The sequence below is a fragment of the Excalfactoria chinensis genome, chromosome 10, assembly GCF_039878825.1.
Source record: "Excalfactoria chinensis isolate bCotChi1 chromosome 10, bCotChi1.hap2, whole genome shotgun sequence".
In the NCBI taxonomy this organism is placed as follows: domain Eukaryota; kingdom Metazoa; phylum Chordata; class Aves; order Galliformes; family Phasianidae; genus Excalfactoria; species Excalfactoria chinensis.
In genome coordinates, this window is record NC_092834.1 from 2,473,189 (window position 1) to 2,498,051 (window position 24,863).

The 24,863-nt window shown below is 47.0% G+C and overlaps 3 protein-coding genes across 9 annotated transcripts in view; 1 reads left to right on the forward strand and 2 right to left on the reverse strand.

Annotated features, from left to right (window-relative positions):
• LOC140257011 (gonadotropin-releasing hormone II receptor-like) overlaps nt 1-1,459 on the reverse strand; it is a 46,672-nt gene extending 45,213 nt beyond the window's left edge. For all 5 annotated transcript variants that reach the window (XM_072345987.1, XM_072345986.1, XM_072345989.1 and 2 more), the window contains exon 1: nt 1,431-1,459. The gene's annotated coding sequence lies outside the window, so the exon portion shown is untranslated. The remainder of the gene's footprint in view (nt 1-1,430) is intronic.
• A 102-nt stretch (nt 1,460-1,561) lies between these two features.
• Nucleotides 1,562-11,660, forward strand: CILP (cartilage intermediate layer protein). Of its 2 annotated transcripts, XM_072345982.1 has the most exons (9): nt 1,562-1,694; nt 2,858-2,979; nt 3,611-3,694; nt 4,120-4,173; nt 5,280-5,465; nt 6,343-6,657; nt 6,743-6,851; nt 7,789-7,946; nt 8,541-11,660. In XM_072345982.1, the coding sequence occupies exons 2-9, from the start codon at nt 2,916-2,918 to the stop codon at nt 10,880-10,882; spliced, it is 3,312 nt and encodes a 1,103-aa protein (XP_072202083.1). In that variant the 5' UTR covers nt 1,562-1,694; nt 2,858-2,915; the 3' UTR covers nt 10,883-11,660. The 2 variants fall into 2 exon arrangements, with proteins under 2 accessions (XP_072202083.1, XP_072202084.1); XM_072345983.1 differs by lacking the exon at nt 3,611-3,694.
• Nucleotides 11,661-15,648: 3,988 nt separating this feature from the next.
• On the reverse strand, nt 15,649-20,490 carry MTFMT (mitochondrial methionyl-tRNA formyltransferase). Of its 2 annotated transcripts, none has more exons than XM_072345538.1 (9): nt 20,299-20,490; nt 19,835-20,047; nt 19,356-19,478; nt 18,505-18,607; nt 17,862-17,937; nt 17,634-17,725; nt 17,381-17,462; nt 16,661-16,743; nt 15,649-16,370 (listed from the first exon to the last, which is right to left on the reverse strand). In XM_072345538.1, exons 1-9 carry the CDS (start codon nt 20,445-20,447, stop codon nt 16,170-16,172), a joined length of 1,122 nt encoding a protein of 373 aa, XP_072201639.1. In that variant the 5' UTR covers nt 20,448-20,490; the 3' UTR covers nt 15,649-16,169. The 2 variants fall into 2 exon arrangements, with proteins under 2 accessions (XP_072201639.1, XP_072201640.1); XM_072345539.1 differs by having other exon boundaries at nt 16,031-16,370; nt 17,381-17,450.
• Nucleotides 20,491-24,863: the final 4,373 nt, after the last annotated feature.

Below are 24,863 nucleotides of genomic sequence, written 5' to 3' on the forward strand. Positions count from 1 at the left end.
TAATTACACATCGGTGAGCAAATCATGGAAAAAGTCTGTAAGAGCAGGCTGAGCCTCCCAGGGCTCATCATGGTGTGGGGCGGGAGGGGAATGCAACCTCTCCAGCCCTTGTCTTTGTGTGGGGAAATGCCAGTGATGGATAAGCAGATAAAATAACCATAGAATCGTTAAGGTTGGAAAAGACCTCTAAGATCACTCTGTCCAAACGTCCACATACCACCAATATTACCTGCTAAACCATGTCCCTAAGCACCACATCTACGCATGTGAGCTGCATCCTTCCCCAGGGCCACAGGCAGCATCCTACCTCCCCCTGAGCATTCAGCCCAAGCTCACACCAAGGCAACTCCTGACCTGGCTGCTCCTTGCCTACTGGATAAACATTCTACCACTTCTTGGCAAATCCCAGCTTGTTTTCTTCTTTTCCCTCGTAAACAGAAATGGGAGTCAGCACTGGCCACCACCAATTAATTTTTATGTGACACTGATCAATGTCCTCCTGCACCGCTCCCTCTGGCAGCAGGGCCAGGAGGGATTACTAAGAGGGCAGCCTGTCCTATTCTGTCCTGTCCTGTCCCCGTCCATAGCTGAATGCACACTCCATGTTGTGCCATGCTGCAGCAGGTACGGCCTTGCAGGTGTACATGCTTGCACATGGCTCCAAACCTCCTTTTGTAGAGTTCTATGGGGGTCTCCCACCGGGGGCTTTGCTGGTTGTCCCAATGGCTCAAACAGATGTGGGTGCACTGACTTGCAAGGAGGGTCCCAGCGAGGACAGCATCCTACCCCTACAGCTCTGTGCTGCTCCATAGGATCAGAGAATATCCCGAGTTGGAAATAACCCACTGGGACCATTGAGTCCAACTCCTGTACCCGCACAGAACCACCCAAAAACCAAAGAATCACTAAGGTTGAAAGAGACCCCCACCATGCCCACTGTCTGCATCCCTCAGCACCAACCTCCATGGTTCTGGAGCACCTCTGGGGATGGTGACCCCACCACTCCTTGGGCAGCCTGTATCAGTGCAGCACTGCTCTTTCCAAACCCTACTCCTGGGAGGTGTTACAGAGCTGCCTGAACTCTGGCAGTTCAGGGCTATGCCCACTGTGTTCTGAGGCAGAACTTTCTCCTGATACCCCATGGGGTCCAAGCATCTAGCCAGGTCCCATGTCCTCAGGACAGCTCCGTGTACCCCAAACGTGGAGAACCCTTGGGGCACCACCTTATCCCAACCAGGTGAGAACCCCAGAGCATCCTCGCTGCGGCACCTGTACGATATCGCATAGGAACTGCCACTGCCATTCATTTGGGCACTGAACCCAGAGCATCCCCGACAGCACAGCCCGATGGCACCGACAGCTCATTGCCCCCGACTTGGCCACAACCCCATTCCCAAAGCCCCACTCCCGCAGCCCAGCCCCGTGTTTACCATCTCCTCGCCGACAGATTATTCCGCCGGCGCTTTCCTCGCCCGCCCGACCCGCTGCAGCCCATGGCGCGGTGCCATCCCGGAGCCTCACGCCGCGCTATATAAGCGCTCTCCGCTCGGGCTGCGGGAACCGCGCACTCCGCAGGCAGCGCTGAGAGCCGGGGAAAGCACGGCTCCGCAAATCCCTTCGGCTGCTCCCGGCCCGCGTTCCCTGGAACAAGAGGACGGGACTCTCCTTCGCTGGGGGTTGTATGGTTTTCGTAGGTAAGAGGGAAAAAAAAACCGTGATACTAAAGAAACACGCTAAGTTTTTCCTTCCTCCGCAGCACGCGTTATATAACTTCGCTGAGTAATTAAGGCGGTGTAATTACGAGTGGCTGTGATTGAGGGTGAAGTGGGAATTGTTGCTGCGGTGCGGGAGGCTGCGGGGCTGCTCGGTGTCCCCAGCCATCCCACTGCAACGTCACCAAATGGGTTTCGCACGGGGTCAGAGCGGGGTTTGGGGGGAACGCTTCTCTGTCCCTGCACTCCGTCCTGCAGCGCTTTGGGTCTGAGCCCTGGGGAGGGGGGACACGTCCCAGCATCCGTATGAAACCCCGGATGAGTCGCAGCCGGATCCCAAAATAGCCCGAATGTGAACGGGGCTTTCCGCCTGCATGCATTTCTCCTGGTTATTGTCTGGTTGTGAGTTCGTGACCCTGCCATAAGCCCACAAAATCCCGCTCATGTGTTGCTCGTTATTTGTGCTTGACTGGGATTCGCTGGGCTGTAATCAAAGTATTTCCTATTCCCATAGCACCCGTTCTTGGGGAGGTTCGTTAGTTACGAGCAGCAGCGGTTTTGTTGCTTGCAGCCTCGGGTTGGGGTAAACTGAGGCACTGAGCAGCTACAGCAACATGGAATCACTGAATACCCCAATTATCCCCCAGATTCATGTGTTGTGGTGCACAACACGACACTGGGTACCCCGATGCTCAAAGCCCCAGGGCTACATGATGGAAAAAAAAGGTCAATTTCTGGCTGCTCACTGACAATCACAGCAAGAGCTTGGCTTCTGTGCGGGGTTTTACGCTCCCAGCTTTGCCTGTGAGCCTTCCCCTTCCCAGGGGCTCTGAGCCCGGGACGGGGGCTGAAGCTCTGCAGAAACACTTATCCTGACAAGGGCTCGGTAAGGAGATGTCATTACAAAGCGCTCCTCTGCAGAATAGATTTGGAGCTGGGATGGGATGCCACTGCAAAGAACAGCAGGATATGGCCCCTCCACCGTGGGGGGGACATACGGGTAGAAGCTGCCACAATAGGATGAACCTGAGGGAGATTTCCGCAATGGGAATGGGGTGATGTTGGGTGACCAACCAGGTTGGGCGCCCAATGGGAGCAGCATCCCATGTAGGCAGGATTTGACACAGCTGGGTTTGTCCCCATAGGTCCGGGGGACGTGGGACAGCTGCAGGTCCTTGAGGAAGCTCCCAGTTACCTCTGGACATGATGCTGGTCACCGCAAGAGGATGGGTGCTGCTGCTGCTGCTGGGAGCCACAGCCAGTTCAGGTGAAGGTCCAACACTGGTGTTCCCTAACACAGCTTTGACATGGCTTAGTGGGCATGGTGGTGACAGGTTGATGGTTGGACTCAATGATCTCGGAGATCATTTCCAACCTCGATGATTCTATAAAATCAGGGGACACGGCGAGGGCAGAGTGCCCATCTCCAGGATGAGCAGGGCCCAATTTGCTTGGATGGGTTTTGCAGAGCAGGGTGCCTGCAGGCTGTTTGGACTTGTTTCTGAGGCTATAGAGGAATTTCGCTCCGAAAGGCTCTGGCAACAAGCCTGGGGATAAGCACAGAATGGTCAGAACTTGGTGGGGAAGTTCCAGACCCCTGCCCTGCATCGAGCAGCCTGGGGCTCAGCTCCATGGGTTAACCTAAGCTCATTCCCACATCAGATTTGTTCCTTCCCCACGCAGGGAGAGGGGGGGATGCATCTTATACCTCCAGATATAAAAAGATGTTTTGGTCACAGCTGCTCCAGCACAGAGGGCAGCAAGCCCAAAACACAGTGGGGCCAGGGGAAATCCCAGCAGGAGGGACGTGGAACACAGCCAAACCATGCCTGACCACTCACATCCAATTATATTATTAATAATAATCTATTTTAATCTCCAATTTCTTGAACCCCTAGGTCAAAGGCTTGTGAGACAAGGCCTTGGCAGGATCCAGATAGGACAGAAAACCTTCAGACCGATAGTGATGCTCAGCCTAGAGGGTGAGTTATGTGCCACCCTGATGGCTTCCCCTCACTGGGACATCTTTTATTCTGTGCAGTCTTAATTTCAAACTGAATCAGTTCACTGGAGTAGATGGGACATTGAGACAATGGAACAAATGGCACTGAACTCGCACCCTCTGATGGGGTTGGAGCTCTCGCTGACACACACCACTGGCTCCAGTCCTGGAAAGCTGAAGGTCAGCTGCGTGACCACAGCTTGTCCTTGGGGCCATGGGGTGAGGATGGCGGTGCTGTGGGTTACACCCTGCAAAACACTGAGGTTTGGGCCATTAGAAAGCAGGACGTCTGCCTTTCACTGTGATGAGCCACAAACTCAGTCTTTACCTCTGGGAGTGAGTCTAGAAGACCTCTACTGCATGCTCAGCTCATGGAGGGTCACACCACACATCCTCTGCCTACAGGTACAAGGAGCAGCTCCCGTCGGTTGGATCCGATCTTCACCAACGCCAGACGCAGTATGTCCTGCATCCCTACCTCACCCCCAGCACACCCCTTGGCTTCTCCCCACCCTCCGCTTTCTGCTTTTCCCACAGTCAAGGTGTTATCTGGAGCCATAGGCCTCCCCTCTGCCTTTCTTACCATCATCAGCCCTGCAGATTCAAGCAGCTGATAGGCACTGATAGGCAGGGCTGTCAAGGGCCACCCCACTTTAATCTGTTGCGCACTGAACGCATGCTTGGGGCAAAGACAGCATTTCTGAGTGTGCTCCTAGAAAGAGACTGTCTCCAAGTGTACCTCCTCCTCCATCCCCTCATTGTCGCCCCAAATTATTAAATAAAGTCTATGTACCAATGGAGATGCTGAACTGGAGAAGTCAATGTGCCAACAGATTAAGAACCTACCCAGCTAAGCCAAGCACTTGCTCCAAACCTGACATGGCACTGTTGCTGTATTTAAGTTGTCTATTGCAGCCACAAAATCCCCTTTTAATACCCGTTTGTGGAAGCCAGGGGTTCATTTTCAAAACATGCTATTCCAACAGTTCAGCCATAACCTTGCCTGCCTCTCGGCAGATATTACTTGCCCTGGCATACAGCAAGCCTTGTGAAAGTACAGGTGTGGGAGATGGCGTGGTGCATAAGCATGTTTCCAGGAGATCTCATTTTTAGAGCATGTAGTCACCAGCACATCTTTGTAAATATTATTAGAACGTCGTCATTTAAAAATAAACCAAACCACAGGCTGGGGGTGGATCTCACCCATTCAAACAGCTTAAATTAATTACGTCCAGTAACTTTTAAAGGAATTCCTTGGAACATCCAACCGCATGCCAAGCTCCCAATAAACCTCTTTGTTTGACAAATCAGCAGCAGAGCTGCTGCGCTCTGCCCCTCAGGCTTACCTTAATGGTCCTGAAATCAGGGAATGATGTCCAAAGCATTCAGGCACCTTCACATGCTTTGTTTCCCAGCTCCCTCAATGCGCTTTGGGTTTGTGATGCATAATATCCAAAAACAAACTCATAGTCCGAGCCACGTAGAAGCTGTATAGCAAGTGCTTGCTTTGGGGCAGCCCTGCGTTGAGTGTGTGTCTTACTGACACCCCAGTGATGTCATTCAAGCTGTTGTGGTGCAAGATCCCAGGAAGTTTTTGTCTCCGTGGTCGAAATGGAGCGAGTGCTCAGCAAAGTGCGGCCAAACCGGTGTGCAGAAGCGGACCCGATCCTGCCTGTCGGATCGCCTCTGGGGCGTGCACTGTAACGAAGTCATGGAGGAAGGGCGGCTCTGCATCGGACACGTCTGCTCAGGTGCTCACATAACCTCGGTTCTGTCCTGATCTCACCCCCACGCAGGTTTTTTACTCCCCTCGCAGCCTTGTTACCACATTTCTTCTTGCCAGAGTTTGGAGAGCTGCAACCAGCCCCAGAAAGAAGTTACAGCAGCTTGTAATTAACTGTATCATTCTTACAGTCCCCTTTTAAACAAATCATTCTGAAGGCTGTTTTCTCCAGGAAAATTGTTGTAGGGCTTTCTCTGATTTCTTCTATTTATTGCTGCAAATAAATAGATTATCACACGGCTGCTGTAGGGGGAGGCTTTGTGATTGTAGATGGAAAGAAACGGGGATGTGTAGGATTAACTGCTACAGGTAAGAAAATGTCACAGAATCAATCTTTGGGAGACCATTTGTTGGACTCACCAGATAATGCTTGTTCAACAGTTGGGCTATTAGGACCTAGCCTATGTCCTACACAAGCTAGGATGCTGTTGAATAAGAGAGGCGGCTTTTAAGACAAACCAATGCCATGGTGTTTGGGCATAGTTTGGTAACAGGAATCTACAAAGCTGAAGGCATTTGGATTTGTGATTTTACCAGGGTTCAGCTCACATGTACATCGGGATTCAAGCTTCCCTGAAATTCAGCCCTTTGGGGACGGTAATGAAAAGTTGCTAGCTGTAATTACATCCATGTGGCTGCTTTCTACTAATTACCAGGCTCAGCACTTCAGCAGCCCCATGTTTCTAATACACAGCTGCTGATAATCTCTGGAAATACATTTTGGATACAATCTATTCCTTATGCACTATCTGCCTTATTGCATCTAAATGGAAAGCAGGCGTGAGGCCGTGCTAGGAGCATGGCAGGGCATCAGGCTGCTTTTTGACCTACCTGCCTCACCCCAGGCTGCAACATCACCTGCCCCATGGGCCGCGTGAATGCCGACTGCGATGCGTGCATGTGCGAGGATGTGACCCTGCATGGAAAGGTCTCCTTGGAGGATGGTTCACCTGCAGACAACGCCCGGGTCTACCTGCAAGCCAACAATCTCAAGCTGTTGACGACAGCTGACAATAAGGGCACGTTTAGGATTCCTGGGGTCTGTCCCGATGGCAGAAACACCCTCAAAGTAAAGAAAGCCAAATACACAACCGCAGCCATCACCGTGCCGGAGACCAACAGGAAGAACCTGGCGCTCCAAGTGCAGCTGAAAAGATCAGGTAGAATTAGAGAGATGGGGAAACCCAGCACCTCTAAGAGCAATTAACAAAAATAAGAGTAATGAGGCGATCTTTTCTCCTGTAGGCAAACCCTACGTTTTCAAGAGCCCTGATGACAAGGCGAGGAGAGTGGGGCAGAGTGTATCACTCTGCTGCAATGCTGTGGGGACTCCGGCCCCAGATCGTTATCTCTGGTAAGGAACTCCCTTTGATCCCACACCACCTGGAAGCAGGGCAGAAAGCTGGAGCAGTGGGCCCAGGGGAACTTCATGAAGCTCAACAAAGCCAAGGGCAAGGTGTTGCACTGGGTCGCAGCAACAGCTGCTATCAGTACAAGCTGGCTATAAGAAGAAGGGGACAGACTTCATCAGGGTCTGATGTGAGAGGACAAGGGGAAATGCTTTCAAACTAAAACAGGGGAGGATTACACTGGATATAAGGAAAAAGTTGTTTACAGTAACAGCTGTAAGACGCTGGCACAGGCTGCCCAGAGAGGTGGTGGGTACCCCATCCCTTGGGACACCCAAGGTCATGCTGGATGGGCTCTGAGCACCCAATGGAGCTGTAGGTGTCCATGTTCATTGCAAAGGAGTTGAACTAGATGGTCTCTAAGGGTCCATTCCAACTCCAGTGATTCTACAGATTTTGTTGAACACATGATTTGTACCTCCTTTCCATCATCATAAAGCAGGGTTGTTGTTTTTTTAAGCTGAAATACACTGAGAACCCAGTGCTACAAATGATCGTTTCCTGCACGTTTGCAGAGCTGGCATTTCTCGCAGGTGCAGTAATACAATCTGCAGAGGGACTTAATGGAAAAAACACCCAGATAGGAGTCTGAAAAGCCTTGGCAGGCAAGACTGACAGCTGTGTCTGGAATAGGTTTTAGGGGAAGCCCCTGCAAGAATTTGCAGCCTGACTAGCACCCCATGCAATGCAGTGGGGAGATGCTTTTAAGCATGACCGCAACTCTGAAAGGGCAGCTCCTGGGACGTGGCTGCTCCATGATATCAGTGGTGTAACTGAGGCAGGAGGTGTGGCAAAATCCACACAGCCAGCATCTGGGCGCTGCTCTGCCCAAGCCATGCCATCAGGTCTCTGTCCCATTAACCATCTGCCTGTTCCTGGCAGGTACCACAATGGCTCCCTGCTGGATCCTTCCATGTATAGATACAAAAACAACCTGATTCTGAAGAACCTGAACAGAGAGCAGGCAGGAGAGTACTACTGCAAGGCAGTGAGTGATGGGGGTTCAGCAAAGTCCCAGCCTGCCACGCTTTCTGTAATAGGTAAGAGAAAACGTGTGTGATGTGCTCCAAACAGCAGGGGTACAGAAAGTGCTCAGAAATTACAACACATGCATGAAAGGAAGGGTGCAGGAAAAATATCTGGGTGCTATTTTATGCACCCATTAACAGATAAGCCTGAGTGTGCTGGTTATCAGCCAGATACTAGCTACAAACTAGAGCTCTGGATTTCAGATGACCTGCCAAACTTAATCTGCTGGGCAGTCATTTCTCACTGTAATCACTGCCCAGCGTGTGAATATTTCTGTTTCTTTTTTAAATCCTGGGACCCGTTTAGGTCTGTTCATAGCCAAGAAGCCAGGCAGCTGCAGAGCATGTAGCTGGTAAGCAGGAGCTGGGACACTCCTGCAAACAGCACTGCTCTTAATCGGGTGCCTTAAATTAAAGCTGAGCACCTGCTGCAGTGTAACAAAGGCCAGATGAACCCAGCTAACCAAAATTCTGCAAACCATCTGTTTTATTGCTGCAAAAGCCTCCCCCTGATTGGGAGCAATGTTTAGCTCAGAGGGTTTCAGGCCACATACAGATGACTGTACAATTATTTCACACTGCTCATTAAGAAATGCTATTCAACAGGAAAACAAGAGGCAGCCTGCAGCTCCCAGCCCCAAAGCCACCTCATTCGTCTTCCGCACGACTGTTTCCAAAAAGCAACTGACTCATTCTACTACGACGTGGGCAAATGCCCAGCAAAGACCTGCGTTGGGAAGCTGGATAAGGGACTCCGCTGTAAGGACAACATCTCCTACTGCTGCGGGGTGTCCAAGATGGAAGTGAGAGAGATCTCATGTGATGGGTACACGCTCCCCACTAAAGTCGCTGTAGAATGTGGCTGCAAAAAATGCACTGAGACAAAAATAACAGTTCGGGGCAGAGCTACAGCAGTGGATAATGGTGAGCCGCTGAGGTTTGGCCACATCTACATGGGGAACAAGAGAGTGAGTATGACCGGCTACAAGGGAACCTTCTCTGTCCACGTCCCACCAGACACTGAGAGACTGGTTCTAACCTTTGTTGATCGGCTGCAGAAGTTTGTGAACACAACAAAAGTTTTGCCGTTCAAGGAAAACGGAGGTGCTGTGTTTCATGACATTAAGTTGCTACGAAAGAAAGCCCCTGTTACACTGGAATCCACTGAAACCAGCGTAATTCCTTTGGGAGAAAAGGAAGATGACGATCCAATCGCTGAATTAGAAATCCCTCCTGATTCGTTTTACAGGAAGAATGGAGAACCTTACAGAGGAAAAGTGAAAGCCAGCGTGACGTTTCTGGACCCGAGAGAACTTACAACAGCACCTGTGACACAAAGTGACCTGAACTTTGTAGATGATGAAGGAGACGTGTTCCCGCTCCGCACATATGGCATGTTTTCCCTGGACTTCACCGATGAACAGGGCACTGAGACTCTTAATGCAGAGGATGTGAAGGTCCACTTGGACACAGCTCAGGTCAGGATGCCGGAGCACCTACAAGAAATGAAGCTTTGGTCACTGAACCCTGAGACAGGCTTATGGGAGGAAGAAGGAGACTTCAACCTGGAGAAAAGCAGACGGCGCAGAAGAGAAGAGAGAACTTTTTTGGTTGGGAACATGGAAATCAAGGAAAGGCGGCTTTTTAACCTGGATGTCCCAGAGAGCAGACGGTGCTACGTCAAAGTCCGAGCATACCGAAGTGAGAGATTTCTGCCAAGTGAGCAGATCCAGGGGGTGGTGATTTCTGTTATCAACACGGAGCCAGAACCAGGGTTCTCCTCCAACCCCAGAGCATGGGGCCGTTTTGACAGCGTGGTCACTGGTCCCAATGGTGCTTGTGTGCCAGCCTTCTGCGATGAGCAGAACCCAGAAGCCTATGCAGCTTACATTTTGGCGAGCTTGGGGGGTGAAGAACTTGAAGCTGTGCCCTCTGCTCCCAAACTCAATCCTAACACTATCGGGGTCCCACAGCCATATCTCAACAAGCTCAACTACAGGAGAACAGACCACGAGGACCCCAACACTAAGAAAACCGCATTCAGAATCAATATGGCCAAGCCAAGTCCAAATTCTGCGGATGAGAACAACGGCCCTATTTATGCCTATGAAAACCTGAGAGAATGTGAAGAAGCTCCATACAGCGCTGCTCACTTCAGGTTTTACAGGATAGAGGGAGATCGATACGACTACAATACTGTTCCCTTCAGTGAAGATGACCTCATGAGCTGGACTGATGACTACCTGGCATGGTGGCCCAAGCCCATGGAATTTAGGGCCTGCTACATTAAAGTCAAAATTAATGGACCCCAGGAAGTGAACATAAGGTCTCGCAACATGGGTGGGACGCATCCACGCACCATTGGCAAGCTCTATGGCATCAGGGATGTCCGCAGCATTCGGAATCCTGAGCAGCAGGATGTGTCAGCAGCCTGCCTAGAGTTCAAGTGTAGTGGCATGCTCTTTGACCAAGACCGCGTGGACCGCACGCTTGTGAAAGTCATCCCACAAGGCAGCTGTCGCCGGGAGAGCGTTAACAGCATGCTCCATGAGTACCTGGTGAACCACCTCCCCATGGCTACCAACAATGATTCCAGTGAATACACAATGCTGGCACCCCTTGATCCACTGGGGCATAACTATGGCATCTATACCGTCACTGACCAGGACCCAAGGATCGCCAAGGAAATCGCTTTGGGTAGGTGTTTTGATGGCACATCAGATGGCACCTCCAGAATCATGAAGAGCGATATCGGTGTTGCGCTGACTTTCACCTGTTCGGAGAGGAGTGCAGCAGAGCAAAGCTTATTTGAGTCCCAGAGGAACTTAGGCCAGCAGTCCATACGGGTACCACAAAGGGAGAGCCCTGCGTACCAAAGGCCAGTGGGAAGCCGTCAGATCACCCAAAGCAGAATCCAAATGAGAGGTCAACGTCCTTCCTCATACTAGAGCTACATAGGAGCCTTGGTAAAGTCACTCACATTTGATTAAAAATAAGTATCTACCTGCAAATAGCCTAATTCAAAGCAGGTACTTGTCAGTATTTTTGAGACATGATACTCCCTTCCTCCCCACCTTTTATTTTTGCATTGCACCACAAAGGAAAGATACAAGGCCAAAAATTGAGAGGCAGGACTTGTAGCGGGCTCCTGCCTTACTAAAAATGTCAAAAAAAATCTGACATAAAACAACTTTGCCCGATAACCAACCTAAAGGGAAAACTAAACACACAGTTCAGTTAAGTCATGTACATAAGATATTTTTCTGTTCTGCATCTGCAGACTTTGCCAGCCCAAGTACCTGTACAGTAGTTGGTAACACACAAAGGAATAAACTGATTTCCCCATACTGAATTCAACTGCAAGGTTTTGTACTTGAAATGTAAGTATTTTATTTATTTCTAGCTTGTTTTAGAGTGATTGTATTCGAGCTAAACTACCATCAGCTGCGTTTCTAAGAACTCACATGCTTGACGGCACAGAGAAGCCATGTGGATTTGTAGGCTCCACACGGATAAATTTAAAGCTTTCTCTTGCTTCTTGTGTGGTTTTTCTTCTCAAGTAATGCTCTACAATAGGGTAAATGGAAAAAAAAAAAAGTCCTTTTGTAATTTTGGCAATGCTGTATTACGTTTGTGATTGACATGCCCAAATAAATAAACCATGCGTAGAGCTGACCAAAGAACAACCTACAAAATCTCTCTTTTCAATGTGAGACTGATGCTGGGTATGGGAAAGCGATCTGGTGGGGGTAGCTGCTGCTCTTGAGTCCAAGGCTTTGCCACAGAATGCTGACATCAGGGAATCAATCTCCAGTTTGCAAGCAAAACCACATCCACGAGATACAGAGGGCAGCAAGTGTTGGGAGATGCAGACAGCAGGTCAGGGCAAGGGATATCTAGAAGAGAGCAGCAGGGTTCCTAGAGTGTGAGAGGATTGGGGAGGAAAAGGGCTGGGAACAAGTGTTTCAGAGATGACAGAAAAACTAGGCAACACATAAACACAGATGGCCACAGAAGGGGTCAGAGTGCAACCCAACTCCAACAAACACATTACCCTACAAAACCTCACAGCTCCTGCACCACTACTTATAGAGAAGAATCTGAGCCTTCACCAGCACAGAGCACATCCCTTGTTTACACCCAAACATAACCAACAACAAACTTTTTTGGAGCAGGTAAACCAACGGGTCTCTAGCACTCAAATCTTTGCTGACAGAGATCACAAGAAAAGGACTCCTCAATGAAAACTGACTTGAAACACATGCTCCACTGTGCATTTCCCTCTCTCCTACAGATATGAATACAGTCCTGATACAGGTCTTTGTCTTACCTAGAGCTCATGAAGGGTATGGGGAATCTTTCAGCAGCCTTTAGCAACATCTGGAACAGGTTCTCAGGTCTGCCACAGAGCATCTTTGGCATTAAACACAGAGCTGTGCACAACTAAATGCCAATGTAGCCTGAACTACTCTAAAAATAATAATTAAAAAAAAAAAACCAACAAAACAACACAAAACTTTATAGTCTTTGTTATCATGCAAATTGACAATTAACAAAGAGAAACATGAAAAGATGAACTGTGGAATACTCTGGCACAACCTCTTCATACCAATGAATTTAGACTGCGTGTTTTCTTTTGTGTCTAGTCTGCTGCAAGGGCTTGGCACGAGCTGGGGCCAAGGCAGCCAGTAGGGAGCATTAGCTTGGACCTTCCCACAGAGCTCTTGGCTTGCACTGCAGACTTACAGAGAAACGTCTCTTCTCTGTGCAGACAGACAGCCAAATCCTGGCCCTGATTTCATCACTTTTGAGTGAAGTAACACAAATGACTTCTCCAGATCAATCCAGGAGTTACAGGGAGGAAAGCGGGCTCAGAATCTCATCCCTGTGCTACTAAGGGGCTTGCCAGAGCCAAAGGGCAGAGCTTAGGGCTCTTACTTTGCTGCTAAACAGAATTTCCTACCCAGTGAAGTGGTGACAGCCCTGAAATTCTGCCTATCCATGAAACAGCACGAAGGTCTCCAAGTTTCCCCAAACTGTCCCCCACTGCAGCTTAACTCCAGCTTGGAGAAACAAGCTTATCTCTGCACTCACTAAGTCCTTGAGCCACGAGAAGAGACTGCTGACAGAGTACACTGCATATAAAGCAGAACAGAGAGGTTTCAAACATGGGCACTGAAGTACTATTAACAGAAAAGAAGCCAAAAACTACCACTCAGAGCTAACACTTCTTCACCACCGATAAAGTCACCATGTCAAATAAATCAAGAAAGTTTATGTAGGAAAAAAATTAAAGCGGGTCCTTAAGTTCACCCTTCACAGTGGTTTTATGCTACAGTTCAGTATTAATGCTCTTTTCCAGCTCCTGAGCGCCTATGTTAATGGTCAGTGTACTGCAGCATCCCTTCTGCAACCTGAAACCTAAAGCACACTCCCACATATCAAAGGAGAACATCAACTCCAGGAATGCAGGAAGGCTGTGACTCAGCTCCTCCCTCTGCATTAGCTTTCAGACCACCAACCTTGAGAAGAAGGCTGAAGCAAGAGGTCTCGCTCCCAAACATCCGTAGGTTTGGGGCTAATGGCAAAGAAGCTTCCATTAAGGTCACCTGGTTTCCAACCCCCATGACCTATCTCTCCTCTTGTTTTTAAGAAAGGAACCATAGTGCCTCCCAGAAGCTGGGAGCAGTGTCAGCAGTGAGGATAAAAACAAGTAGAGATATTCTCATCTAAACTCAACCTTTGTATTATTCACTCATTTCCCCAAACAACTACTCTAAAAGCCTAAAGTACTTGTGTGATTAATCACCTACACTACTTATTTGTATTCAGTAGAAAACAGGAATAATGAGGTTTCCTAGGAAGCTGGGGGACTGGTAAGGTTTGATCATAGAACAGATGCAACCAACTGCTAGTCATCAGCATACTAGAAAATATCACTCCCTGTAACATTTACTTGAAATACAGGATGAAATCATCCCTGTTGAACACCAGAGCCCTTCTGGTATCCAAAGGCTCTGCAGTTCTACCAGTAATTTGGCTTCAGTGATCTTGAACTGAGCCCTAGCGGATGCTGGGTCTATGAATACCTCTGCTGTGCTTCCTCTCTCCAAGAGGACAGCTGTTTTATTTTGCTAGTATCACTTTCCAATTGCTAGGGTGGCTGTGATTGAGCAAAACAGTAGTCCTGGGGATTGAATCACCAGGTCTATGTTCCAGAGTCAAACCTGACATGCTATTCCACACCTCATCAGTGAATGCCCCATTTTTGTTTCACCAGATCTGCAAAAATAATCAGATTTTCATTACCTTCTGGGTTAGATCCCCATACAGTCAGGTGAAGGAAAATTTTCCAAAGGAACATTTTGGCTGAGAGCTGCCTGGGGAAACTCCAATTCCCTTTAAAGCTTCTCTGCCACATCAAAAATAGCACGTCAAAGACTTACTCCATAAAAAGAATGAATTAAGCATAATTCCTCCATAAAACAATTGGGGAAAGTTGGGCATATTCAAAGCTAGGACAACCAACAGCTAAACTACAGCAGACTGTCTGATTTTTTATAAGCTCTTGTAAGAGATTTTGAGATTAACATGAAAAAAGATTTAGGAACTCTGGCCACTGCACAGTTCAGACATTAGTTGGTATTAGAAATAACTGAAGACATCCTGAACCAGACGTTTCGAGATCTGCCTGCTGACCTTGTTCTTCCCCTAAAAGCGATGCAGCGAGCACCACCTACTGGTTGTTTGAGTGCATGCCTCTTCGAGCTCCTGTAAGACAAGGAAACTGCTACCTTATGTTCAGAACCAAAATCACCACCTCCAGTGACTAACAGCAATAGATCTCACACAAGGCTGTTAGAAGGAGATGTGCAAATTGCCTCATGGATTCTCGTTGATGCTGAAATTTAATGCAGACGCTGCTGGTTGGAAGTCAATCTTCCAGCTATCAGTGATAATGCCACGCAGCAGGAACACTGCTTTGCTCACATCAGTTAGGAATGCTATGCTCAAACCAAAAGGGTTTGGTCTCTGAATAACGTAAACAGAGCAGAAGAATAGAATGGCATCTTTGGTAAATTCTAAAGTAATCTGAGAGGATTTTCTCTGGGATCCCTACACAGCTTTTTGCTACTACAATGCCACAACAGGTTCAAGAAAAGCAAAGGAGCCTGAGTCTGCAGCACAAACTACACGCTGGAGGCTGCAAGAAGAGACAAAGGAATTCTCCACAGAAGCCCAATTTCTACCTTACTGTCGCTTGCAGCTTTTGCCTTGCATTCACAGGCATGGATTTCTTGAAGGATCATATGTTCTAGACAACCTGTCAGAGACAGATTCATTGTTGGACCAATGGAAGTGGAAGAAAAATACTGCAGCACCCACTTTAACAGATGCTTCTTCAGAACTGTCTGAATCCACATTATATAACACATTTTTTTTAGATTTTGCTCTCATTCAGTGAGTCACGCTCAAGCATGTCCTGTTCCTGTCACCTTGACGTAAGCATCATGCATTCAACACACAACTTTAAGCTTTAACATTCTGCCACAACTGCTTGAAAAGGCATCAATGGTCAGAAAACCCTGGGGAGCCAAAGGGACAGGTGGAAGAGGATGTGGCTTGCAATTCTGTTTTCTTTAAAGCTTGCAAAATTTCTGTGCAAATGCTGTAAGTATGAAGCTAACAGAACGGTGCCTCACTAGGCCCGAACAGCTTTAGTGACTGCTTTTATTGCAACAGCACCCAGAATAAAAGAAGGAATATATTGAGTAAATAATCCTACAGCAGCTCCTACCACCTGTCTGGTCTTTATTTTGTTGCTCTCCCTAAAGTATTACAGGCTTCTGTCTTGCTTTACTGAAACTACATATGAATGACAGAGAAGCAAGGGAATGTTTCTAGCTTGAAGCAACTGAGCACAGCTTAAGCTTGGAGGACGTTACACTGAAAGCCCAAGAAAAAAAAATTGAAAACTTTCTATTAAAATAGATTTATTACCCAACAGCAGAAACAGATTTATTCAGTGCCCTTGGTGTAGTACGCAGAGATTCTCTTCCTTAATGGGGTAAAAGAAATTATCATCATCAGAAATTCAAGACTAGAACAGAATGCTTGACAACAACGTCATGCATTCTGGGAAGAAAAACTCTTAACCAAGTTCAGTGTTACTGTTTGGCATTGAAATATTTTATATTAACTTACAGATGTATTTTAACACGTGGAAAAAAAGATCTATCGCTTTACATCCTGCAACAATACTTCCCTCTCTTTCAGAGTCTTTTTCACTGTGTTAAGTTTGAGTGTTTGAAACCTGCATTCCTGATGAACTGTTCTCGAGTCCTGCTGGAACCAAGAGTGCATATACCCATTGTAGAAGTCAACTGCTGTAAGCTTCTTCTTTAACACCACCGTTTTGATTCCAACCCAGCCCTCCTAGGAAAAAAAACAAAGAATGGCAATAAGCTTCTTCCATGTTTTAAATATTAGGTTGAGCTACTAAACGTGTTCTGTATCACCAAGAATATGCTATGAGTCAGAATTCCCAATTGAAAGTGAAAAGTCTGTTACTGGAAATAAAAAGTTCTTTGAGGTATCAAGTAAAAAGACTGATGCTGATCTAAACTAGGTCAGTGAATAACAGTGGACAGTTGAGATAGATGTTAAGTAACACAGATACTGAAAACCTCATCTTCAGGATAATGAATACAAAAACAGAAGCCTACCTTGCAACGAGCTATCAGCGTTTCGGACATTTTATGGTAGAGTACTGAGCCAGGAACAGCTCCATGATCACTTAATACTTGATCTAGAAGCAAAACAAGATTGTTTTGCATTTTTATGCAAACTAGCAAAAGTAGTTTAAAACGCTTTTGTCTCTGAAATATAATTACTTGGTTTTACTATTTTGCTCAATAATATTTTATCATATTCTATGTTTCAATTCTACTCAAATAAGCAAGAAAGAATCAGAACACTCACTCTCTAACACTGCTCCCTACCTCACCCACAAGCAGCCATCAAGCCCTGCACACTTCAGTACAGCACTCAGAGCATGCAAAGCTCTCAGATTCACAGGCGACTACAGAAAATTGTTTAAATGATAATACACAGATCCAGCTTTGCTCTTGGGAAATCACGACGCAACAGCATTACAAAGAGATCTCTCAACTCATTACAGAATTAAAATCATCAAATATCAGAATTTACAGAACTATGCCTGATGTTTTCTCAATGTCATCACTAAGCAGGAACAACCTTACAATCCATATCATGCTCACCTTTGGTCACAGAAATTCAATACACACTTGAGCACATCAGACTACTTTAGTTAAACCAGAGTTTCAGAAAGCAGTACCTGTTTAGCACAACTGTGTACAATCTTCAAGTCAATGCTTACAAACACACAAGAACTTTACTTAGCAGATGAACTGAAGAGCACATACCAGCAGAACCAAGGATATTATCCACTTCCACAAAATCCAGAAGTTTAACAGTACTGCCCTTCCAAAGCGTCTGCAAAGGAAACTGGAAACAGAAGCAGACAAGACATTGGGACAATTCTCATGATTTCTAGGCATCTGTCTAGATTTGTTGTTGTGGTTTGCTTTCTGTTTGCTTGGTTTTTTCCTTTTCCCTCCCCTTATGCTAGATATCCCCTGCTAGAGGACAGAAAAGAGTTAGAAAATGTACTCTTACCATGCTTCCTATGGCACGATGCAGCTGAATTATCTGTGCAGCTGTTTGTTCTTCCCAATTTATGCAACTCTTAGCTACAGATATTTTAGGAGCTAGGAGGAAAAAAAAGAGAAAATAACTAATAGCTGATTTTAAGCCAAAGGCAGAAGCAGGGAGAGCACACTGAAAAAGGTACCTAAATGATAAGAGAAAAAATGAAGTGGCATTATTAAAAAAAACGGCACCTACCAAATGTTCCTCCTTCTTTTGGTTGCTCTTTTTTATTCTCCAAGCTTTCAGGCAGGTTTCTCAAAACTGACAGCAGCTGCAAAATAAATGTTAGCAAAGAACATTGGGAAATCTGAGTACGTTTACTGAAAGGAAGATTAAATCCAAGACGTATAAATGCAGCGCTTCATTTTTCATCAGTCAACCTTTCTCACAGGGTTTAGAGAACGTGGTCACTATAAACCTTCTGAGCATGTCGTATACACAGACACAGCACAGGCATTTCTCGCAGTTAAAAAAACCAAGTACTCTTTTCTGGATGATCTACAATACGATATTAACCCTAGAACAGGCTGAAAGCTGATTTTTAAGATCAACAAGCAAACATTCTCTTCAACAAAAGAAGCAGCTGCACTGTTTCCACACAAAGCAAGTGAGTTCTTCACTGATTACAAACAGAATAGCAACGCACAGGGACCAACACCAGCAGCTTATCACACACCACTTAAGTTTTCCTCTCAGCAAGAGATAACGCTCACCAACACTAAATTTCAGATCATTCTCCTCCTAACAATTGTAGCCAACTCAGAACAAGATTACAAAGAATAGCTCACGTTGAAAGCAAGATACTGATCAGAAGTGATACTAGCTTGCGTGACTTTACCATGTTTGCACCCATCTCTGCTAATATCACTTCCAACTCCTTTGTTGTACATCGAGGAGGAATGGGACACTCTTCTTGCTTTATAATTGGACCTACATCGAACCTACAAAGCAGAAAACATACAGGCTTATGGGAGAAAAAACCTTGGTTTGACAAACACGATTTACAGTTCAGAAATATAAGACTTCAGAAGAAACAACCTGAAATATTCAGAAGGATATTTTCCGTACTTTCTTGAGTTCTGTTATCAAGACAAACATCTAACAAAGAAGAGACCAAGCTATGATGCGTCTTCACAAGCCATCCAAGCCAGAACTTTTGCTGAAACTAAAATAGATTATCCCTCTTTTCTCAAGTCAAGCAGCTTCTTGCTCTCTCTTACAGCAGGCTGTAAACAGCTCTGAAGACTGAAAGCCTGTTCTTTTCTGCACTGTCATACCAAACCTATCAATCCATCTGCACTGACCATTTGATCTGTCTGCTCTCTGTAATAGAACTAAAAATTAAAGAACACAGTTGGGATCATTACTGCAATTCTTTAGTAGTACGTAATGATTTCAGTGTTAAGCACATGCTTAAAGATTACTGAGGAGCAATTAATACAAAAAAATACAACATTCTGACTGTCACGACTAGAGAATAATTCCACCACTAAAGACTAGTTTTTAAAACATTAAAAAAAACTAAATCATCATCACAGCAGCCTAGAGTATAAATTACACACATTAAATTTGTGGCAAGTCTCATATTCTAAGTGCTTCAGATTTTAATATTAAACAAGCATTAAAACAACAATAGCAGCAGCAACTAATGATTACACAGAGCAGCAGCGAATTGCTTTGGGAACACACCTCTTTGGCCTTATTTCCATAACTGTTACCCCGGTCACTTTGTCACCATGAAGTACTGCGTGGACTATTGGTGCAGGACCACGCCATCGCGGGAGGCAGCTGGGATGGACATTCAGCATGCCACTGAAATGAAGTTTGAGTAGGAACAGTAACTTAAATTTCCATTAATGTGTGTGCAACAGTACGCTGGAACTACTTCAGGAATTTCCTGCTCAGAACCTCTGAATTTAAATTCACACTTAAAGGAAAATTACATTATGTGATCTTCGACTTCCCAGCAAACACAAAAGTGGAAGGAAAGGAACAGGATATGCCAGATGTTCGCATAGATCTCTATCAATGTGATAAAGAGCCTTATAATGAGAGAAGGGCTCAGATAAACAGATAATTAGCTACAAGTTACAGGCCTTGACTGCAATGGCAGTCCAAAACAGAGCCCAATTAGCTGAGAAAGCATCAGCAGATGTTAATTCACTTACTATGGGAACTGCAGAATAAGGTCCTCGCTCAGGAGACGCCCAAACGATGCCACCACACCAACATCAAACTGTCCCGCAGGCCCCGTCTGCGGCCATTCATGCACAGGCAGCTGGAGCTCACGGGCACAGCGCTTCACAGGCAGCTCTATGGGCAGGCGGGAGGGCAGCGTCACCACCTCCAGCCTGGACACAAGCGGGCCCCCGCTGGGCTCCCTGGGGTGGGAAACAACGGAGAACTCTTGCAGGCAGAGCGAAGTAGAGTCAAAGGCTGCTGACCCCCCACCCTCATTGTGCTCCCTCCTATACCGCCTTCCTCCCCACACCCCGTCCTCCAGACGGCTCCCAGGCTCTCAGCCCAACCCCACACTCACCCCTGAGCCCTTCCCTCCCCCAGAAGTCCCCCAAACCCACTCCGACACCGGCCCAACCTCCCAATACTCGCTGTCTGGCCTTCCGAGCAATACCTGGCGGCCTGCAGGGCGCGTAAAGTTGTAACAGCGAAGCGGTCGGTGCCAAAGAACAACACCCGCCATGGCGGCTCCCGCCGAGGCCCCGCTCCGCTGCCCGCCGCCTTCAGTCCCTCCCGCCAAGCTCGGAGCAGCCGCCCCCGCATGGCGGCACTTCCGGCGCAAAGAGATTACGTCAGAGAGTGGGCAGCACCCCCACCCTAAGGGGGCGAGGCGGGGCAGGGCCGCCATTTTGGGGGCAGGGCCGCCATTTTAGGGCGGAGCCGCCATTTGGGGTGGAGCCGCCATTTTGGGGGCGGGGGGAAAGGAGCCTGTATGTCAGTTTGTGTGCCCCCCTGGAGCTGCTGACTCTGCATTGGCTGCTCGAACCCAGTGCAAAGATAATGTGAGGGGTAGGAAGGGGTGCTGACCCCGCAGCCACTGTTTTGCCCTGGCTCCAATGCAGTGATCAAGAAGCTGATGGCTGTGTCCTGCTGTGCACTGCTTTGTTCTAGCAGTGATGATGGTTTAAGGAATGTTTTCCTGTAAAGCACGAGGTCAGGATAATCACTTAAAGAACTGCCTTCTCCCATAACATAAGAACAAAAATATTTTATCATTCTGCTGAGAACATTCTTTCCCCGCTTGGGATGGTGGTTTACTCATGCAGAGCTTCATTTAATGCATATTGCATCCAAAATACCTCTCAATCACGATAGATCCCAGTGTTGTCTTTCATGCTGGGTCATATTTAGGCCTCTCTGCAATTCCAGCCAGCTCCTCAGCACAAATGGGTGAAAGAACAAAGTGAAAAACCATGACAAAGATAAACAAGAGGGTAATGAGGATGAAGGAATGGCACCTGTTCAAGAAGAGATTAAAGCAACCAGAGTATTTCTGCTTGGAAAGCATGTAGGAAAGAGGCAGTCTAGCAATCTGACCGTAAATACTGTGAGGCTGGTAAACAAGGAACAACGAGTTGTTGCACAATAACTGTGAGATTACAAAAAATACTATCAGGCCCTTATTGGTATCAGGCTCCACAGGAGAGGAAGCAGTCTGTAATCAGACCATGTAAATTATCTCCGATTCTGAGAATATTCAAGGTCTCCAGAAGCAGAGTGAGCAGCTCACAGAAGGAAGGCTCACGGACTGGTGATGCGGTGCCAGCTTACCCCTAAAGCTTGCTCTCCTCACCAGCGTTCTGCTCTTGCATGGACCAAGCTGAATACAACGTTCTGTGTCGTGCAGGGGATTGCCAGCTCCCTGGGTCATCCCTGTATTTATCACCGCCTCTTTGTGGCCTCTAGGACGGCCAGGAACTTACTGCACACATCTGAATGGCCCAAGAAGCTGGCAGTTCAAACCCAGTGTGAGTTTCTTGCTGTTGGATCCCAGCACAGTTGGCACTGACAGTGCCAATGGCACATCTGCAGTGTGTAAAGAGCTTCAGCATCTGCCCATCAAGAGCCTTAAAGCCTGGAGAATTACTCACAGTTTTCACAGTAGTTAAAGCTCCTGGACATACTGCAAGTCCACGCTGAGATTTTGCCAGACGTACTCATGAAATAATTAATGTTTCATTTGAAATACATGAAGTGGACTTAGATTAACTGCAATATATCTACTCCCAAGTAATCCGTCCTCAGCTCTAACACAACCGTGTAATTCAAACGGTCCACTTTATGCCTTGCCCATGGTGTACATGAATGTGAACTGAGTTTTTATAGCAGAATGAAGGCAACAACCTGATTGCTTTGAGAAAAAGAAAAGCTCACAAAGAACAGCTTGCAAATCTTGCCTTCTCACTGCTCTGAACTCTGCTTTTTTTACATGGAAAAAAAAAACAATAATAGCCCTGAACACTGAGTTATTCTGTAACCAGGCACTTCAGGTCAAAGACACAGAAGGGTTCAAAAAAGATAAGCAAAATTAAAACACCAAGGTCAGAGGAGCTCTTCTTAAGAGGAGTGAAGACAAATCCAATGAGGAAGCAGAACACAAATCAACGTCCTATCTACACTTTGCTTCCTTGCCAAAGACACTGAAAGAGTCTCCAAGAAGTAAATAGATATCTCCCATTAGAGTGCCAGTGTTGTCAAGGGAAGCATGAAATAAAACACTCACTGCTGAAGAGATTGCTTCTGAGTGCCTCCCCGGAGGATTACTGGGAACAAGAGCCTGCTGTAACTATAGGGGAACTGGTTTTATTTCCACGTGCGGTGTGCTAAGTCCTAAAGGCACCTTGGCTATGAGCCTGCATTCTGCCTCTTTTTGTGGGGGACAAGGGTTGAAACAGGAGCAGCTTTCCTGGTATGCTGATAGGTTTCACTGTCTCACACCACCCTACTGTGGCTGTTAGGTTTGGAAGCGGTACAGCAGGGCATCCTCCTGTGCAAGAGAAGCTGCTGGGCACCTCTTTCCTTGCATGGCATACAGAAAGACTCACAGGGATGCTGCGGAAACAACTCTGCTAGTGTGATGGCGTTTTTTAAACAATCCACCTTGAACAGGAGGATGATTTACAGCATGGAGTGACATCCTGCCCTGACCTGTCTCCCCCTGCAGCAGGGAGATCTCATTTCCCAGAGAACACGGTTCTGAGTGAGAGCTCTGACCCGAGCTCTGCCAGGCTGACACTGAACAGCAGAACATCTCCCTCTGGGGAGGATGCATGTCTGAGGGATGAAGTTTCACAGGGGCAGCCAGAGGAAACTTTCAGTCGGATGTGGAGTGGGATTCAAAAGATTAATCACTCTGGAACAGGGCTGCAGTGCCAAAGATGCTTTGTTCCAGGCTGGAAAACACCCAGGACAGGACAAGCATATGAAGACTGTGCCCATCGCCCATTAAGCTTTAGCTAAGCAGTGCTAGCTGTGTGCACAAAGCTTGGTGTGCCATATGGGTATAGGTCACACAGTGCAGTGAGGCTGTGTTGAAAAGGAATCCTCCTCCCCAGATGTGGCTGGCACAGAAATGCTACACATCAGCCTTGCCCGGCTGCACAGCCTCTTAGCAGCCTGCTGACTTTGCTAACTCGCCAGTACCTGTAAAACAAGGGTGGCACGATCTCTTTGTCTGCAAAACCAGTTGGTATGTAAGATGCTCTGAGAGCCTCAGAATGACCATTTGGTTAAAAGAAAAAAGGAGGGGAAAAAACAACAAAAAAAAGCCTAATATCTGATTTATCAGGACACATTTCCTCTATGCAATCAGGGCTGAGCCAGGCAGGACGAACAGTATCACTTGTTTTAACCCCAGGGTAACTGATTGCAGCGTCATTTACTCGGCGTGCTCTTTTAATACTGATTATGCCAATAGCCTGAGCAAATAAACTGCAAGTTCCTGACGGCTCATTCTTTGGGGAAAGGTCGTTCACCCTGTGCTGTGCACGGCCCCACTAAAGAGGTGTGTTTTTTCAGGGGCGAACCTCATCTGTTGGACTCCCTTCACAGGTGACTCAGAAGCAGAATGAATCACAGCGCATAGCACTCCAAGAGGACAGGACCTGGTCGCTGTAGGAAGGAGCTGACGGTGCTCAGGGGGGTCTTCACACAGTGGGGCTTGAAGGCATGGTGAGTGAGCTGGGGTTAACTGCCATTGCTGGTGCTCTCACCTATGGGTTCATTTACAGCTCTTGTTCCTTGAAAGTTCGTTTATTTATTCTGGTTAGAAAGCTAAGATTCTCTATTTTAAGATAAGACTGTGTGTCTCATTTAAAGAGAGACTGAATGGCAAGGGAGAGGTGGGCTGGGATAACTCCTGCGTATAAACAGCCCTGAAAGCACTTAAAGGGAAATATCTACTGTAACTCAGATTTGCTCTTTACCTTTTGACTTTTCAAAGCTTGAAAAATAGTACAGTCTGCCTTCTTGTCTCGATGTTTTAAATACTAAACATTTTTCTTGTGTTCTTTATGTGAACCCAGCTCTCAGTGTACCTTTGTATATACAAACTCATCTGTTTGTTTCTTCATGGTGTGACACTGTATATCCTGCATGAATCCCAAAGACAGGGCAGCCCGCTTAGGTAATATATTTGGAATAACCAACACAGCTTAACATGATCAGTTAAGACAACCAGCAGATGGATGACAAGAGGAGACTGTTCTGCAGAGTCTGGGATGTGACCAGTGAGTACTGAGCAGGGAGATGAACGGGATGGTCTTTCCAGATGTTTTTTGTTTCCATCTTAGATCACTACAGTGAGCCTCTGAGGACTTGTCATTTGCATGGCGAAAGCCGTACCTGGCTTGATAAGCAACTGAAGTGTTAGGTGTGATAAGGACCAACATAGAAAGCACGTGGTGGTTCTGCAGCGTATGTAGAACAAGATCTGTTTTCTTTCATAAAATGCTACCGGATTCCAGAAATCCTAGTTTTGAGGATTTGGACATCACCTTGTTTGGTGATGTAGTGCTCATCCAAACTGGGACATGGAGAGCGGAGCAAAGCAGCTCCTCAGGGGAAAGGTGGAGGAGATGACTTTGGAGGAGATCCAAACACTTCAGAGTGTGTTCAGCCCTGATGTGGGGCCCACTGGTTCTTACTGGGTAAACTGGTGGTGCAGGCAGTGTTCTGGAT

What these genes read in the sequence shown, in the direction of transcription:
- CILP (XM_072345982.1), top strand. Translation starts at nt 2,916, where the DNA reads ATGATGCTGGTCACCGCAAGAGGATGGGTGCTGCTGCTGCTGCTGGGA. An exon ending in CTTCACCAACGCCAGACGCA is followed by an intron (nt 4,174 to 5,279) that starts GTATGTCCTGCA and finishes ATGTCATTCAAG; the next exon opens with CTGTTGTGGTGCAAGATCCC. An exon ending in AGTGCAGCTGAAAAGATCAG is followed by an intron (nt 6,658 to 6,742) that starts GTAGAATTAGAG and finishes TTTCTCCTGTAG; the next exon opens with GCAAACCCTACGTTTTCAAG.
- MTFMT (XM_072345538.1), bottom strand. Translation starts at nt 20,447, where the DNA reads ATGCGGGGGCGGCTGCTCCGAGCTTGGCGGGAGGGACTGAAGGCGGCG. An exon ending in CTTATTCTGCAGTTCCCATA is followed by an intron (nt 19,479 to 19,834) that starts GTAAGTGAATTA and finishes ACTTCATTTCAG; the next exon opens with TGGCATGCTGAATGTCCATC. An exon ending in CGCTGATAGCTCGTTGCAAG is followed by an intron (nt 16,371 to 16,660) that starts GTAGGCTTCTGT and finishes TTTTTTTCCTAG; the next exon opens with GAGGGCTGGGTTGGAATCAA.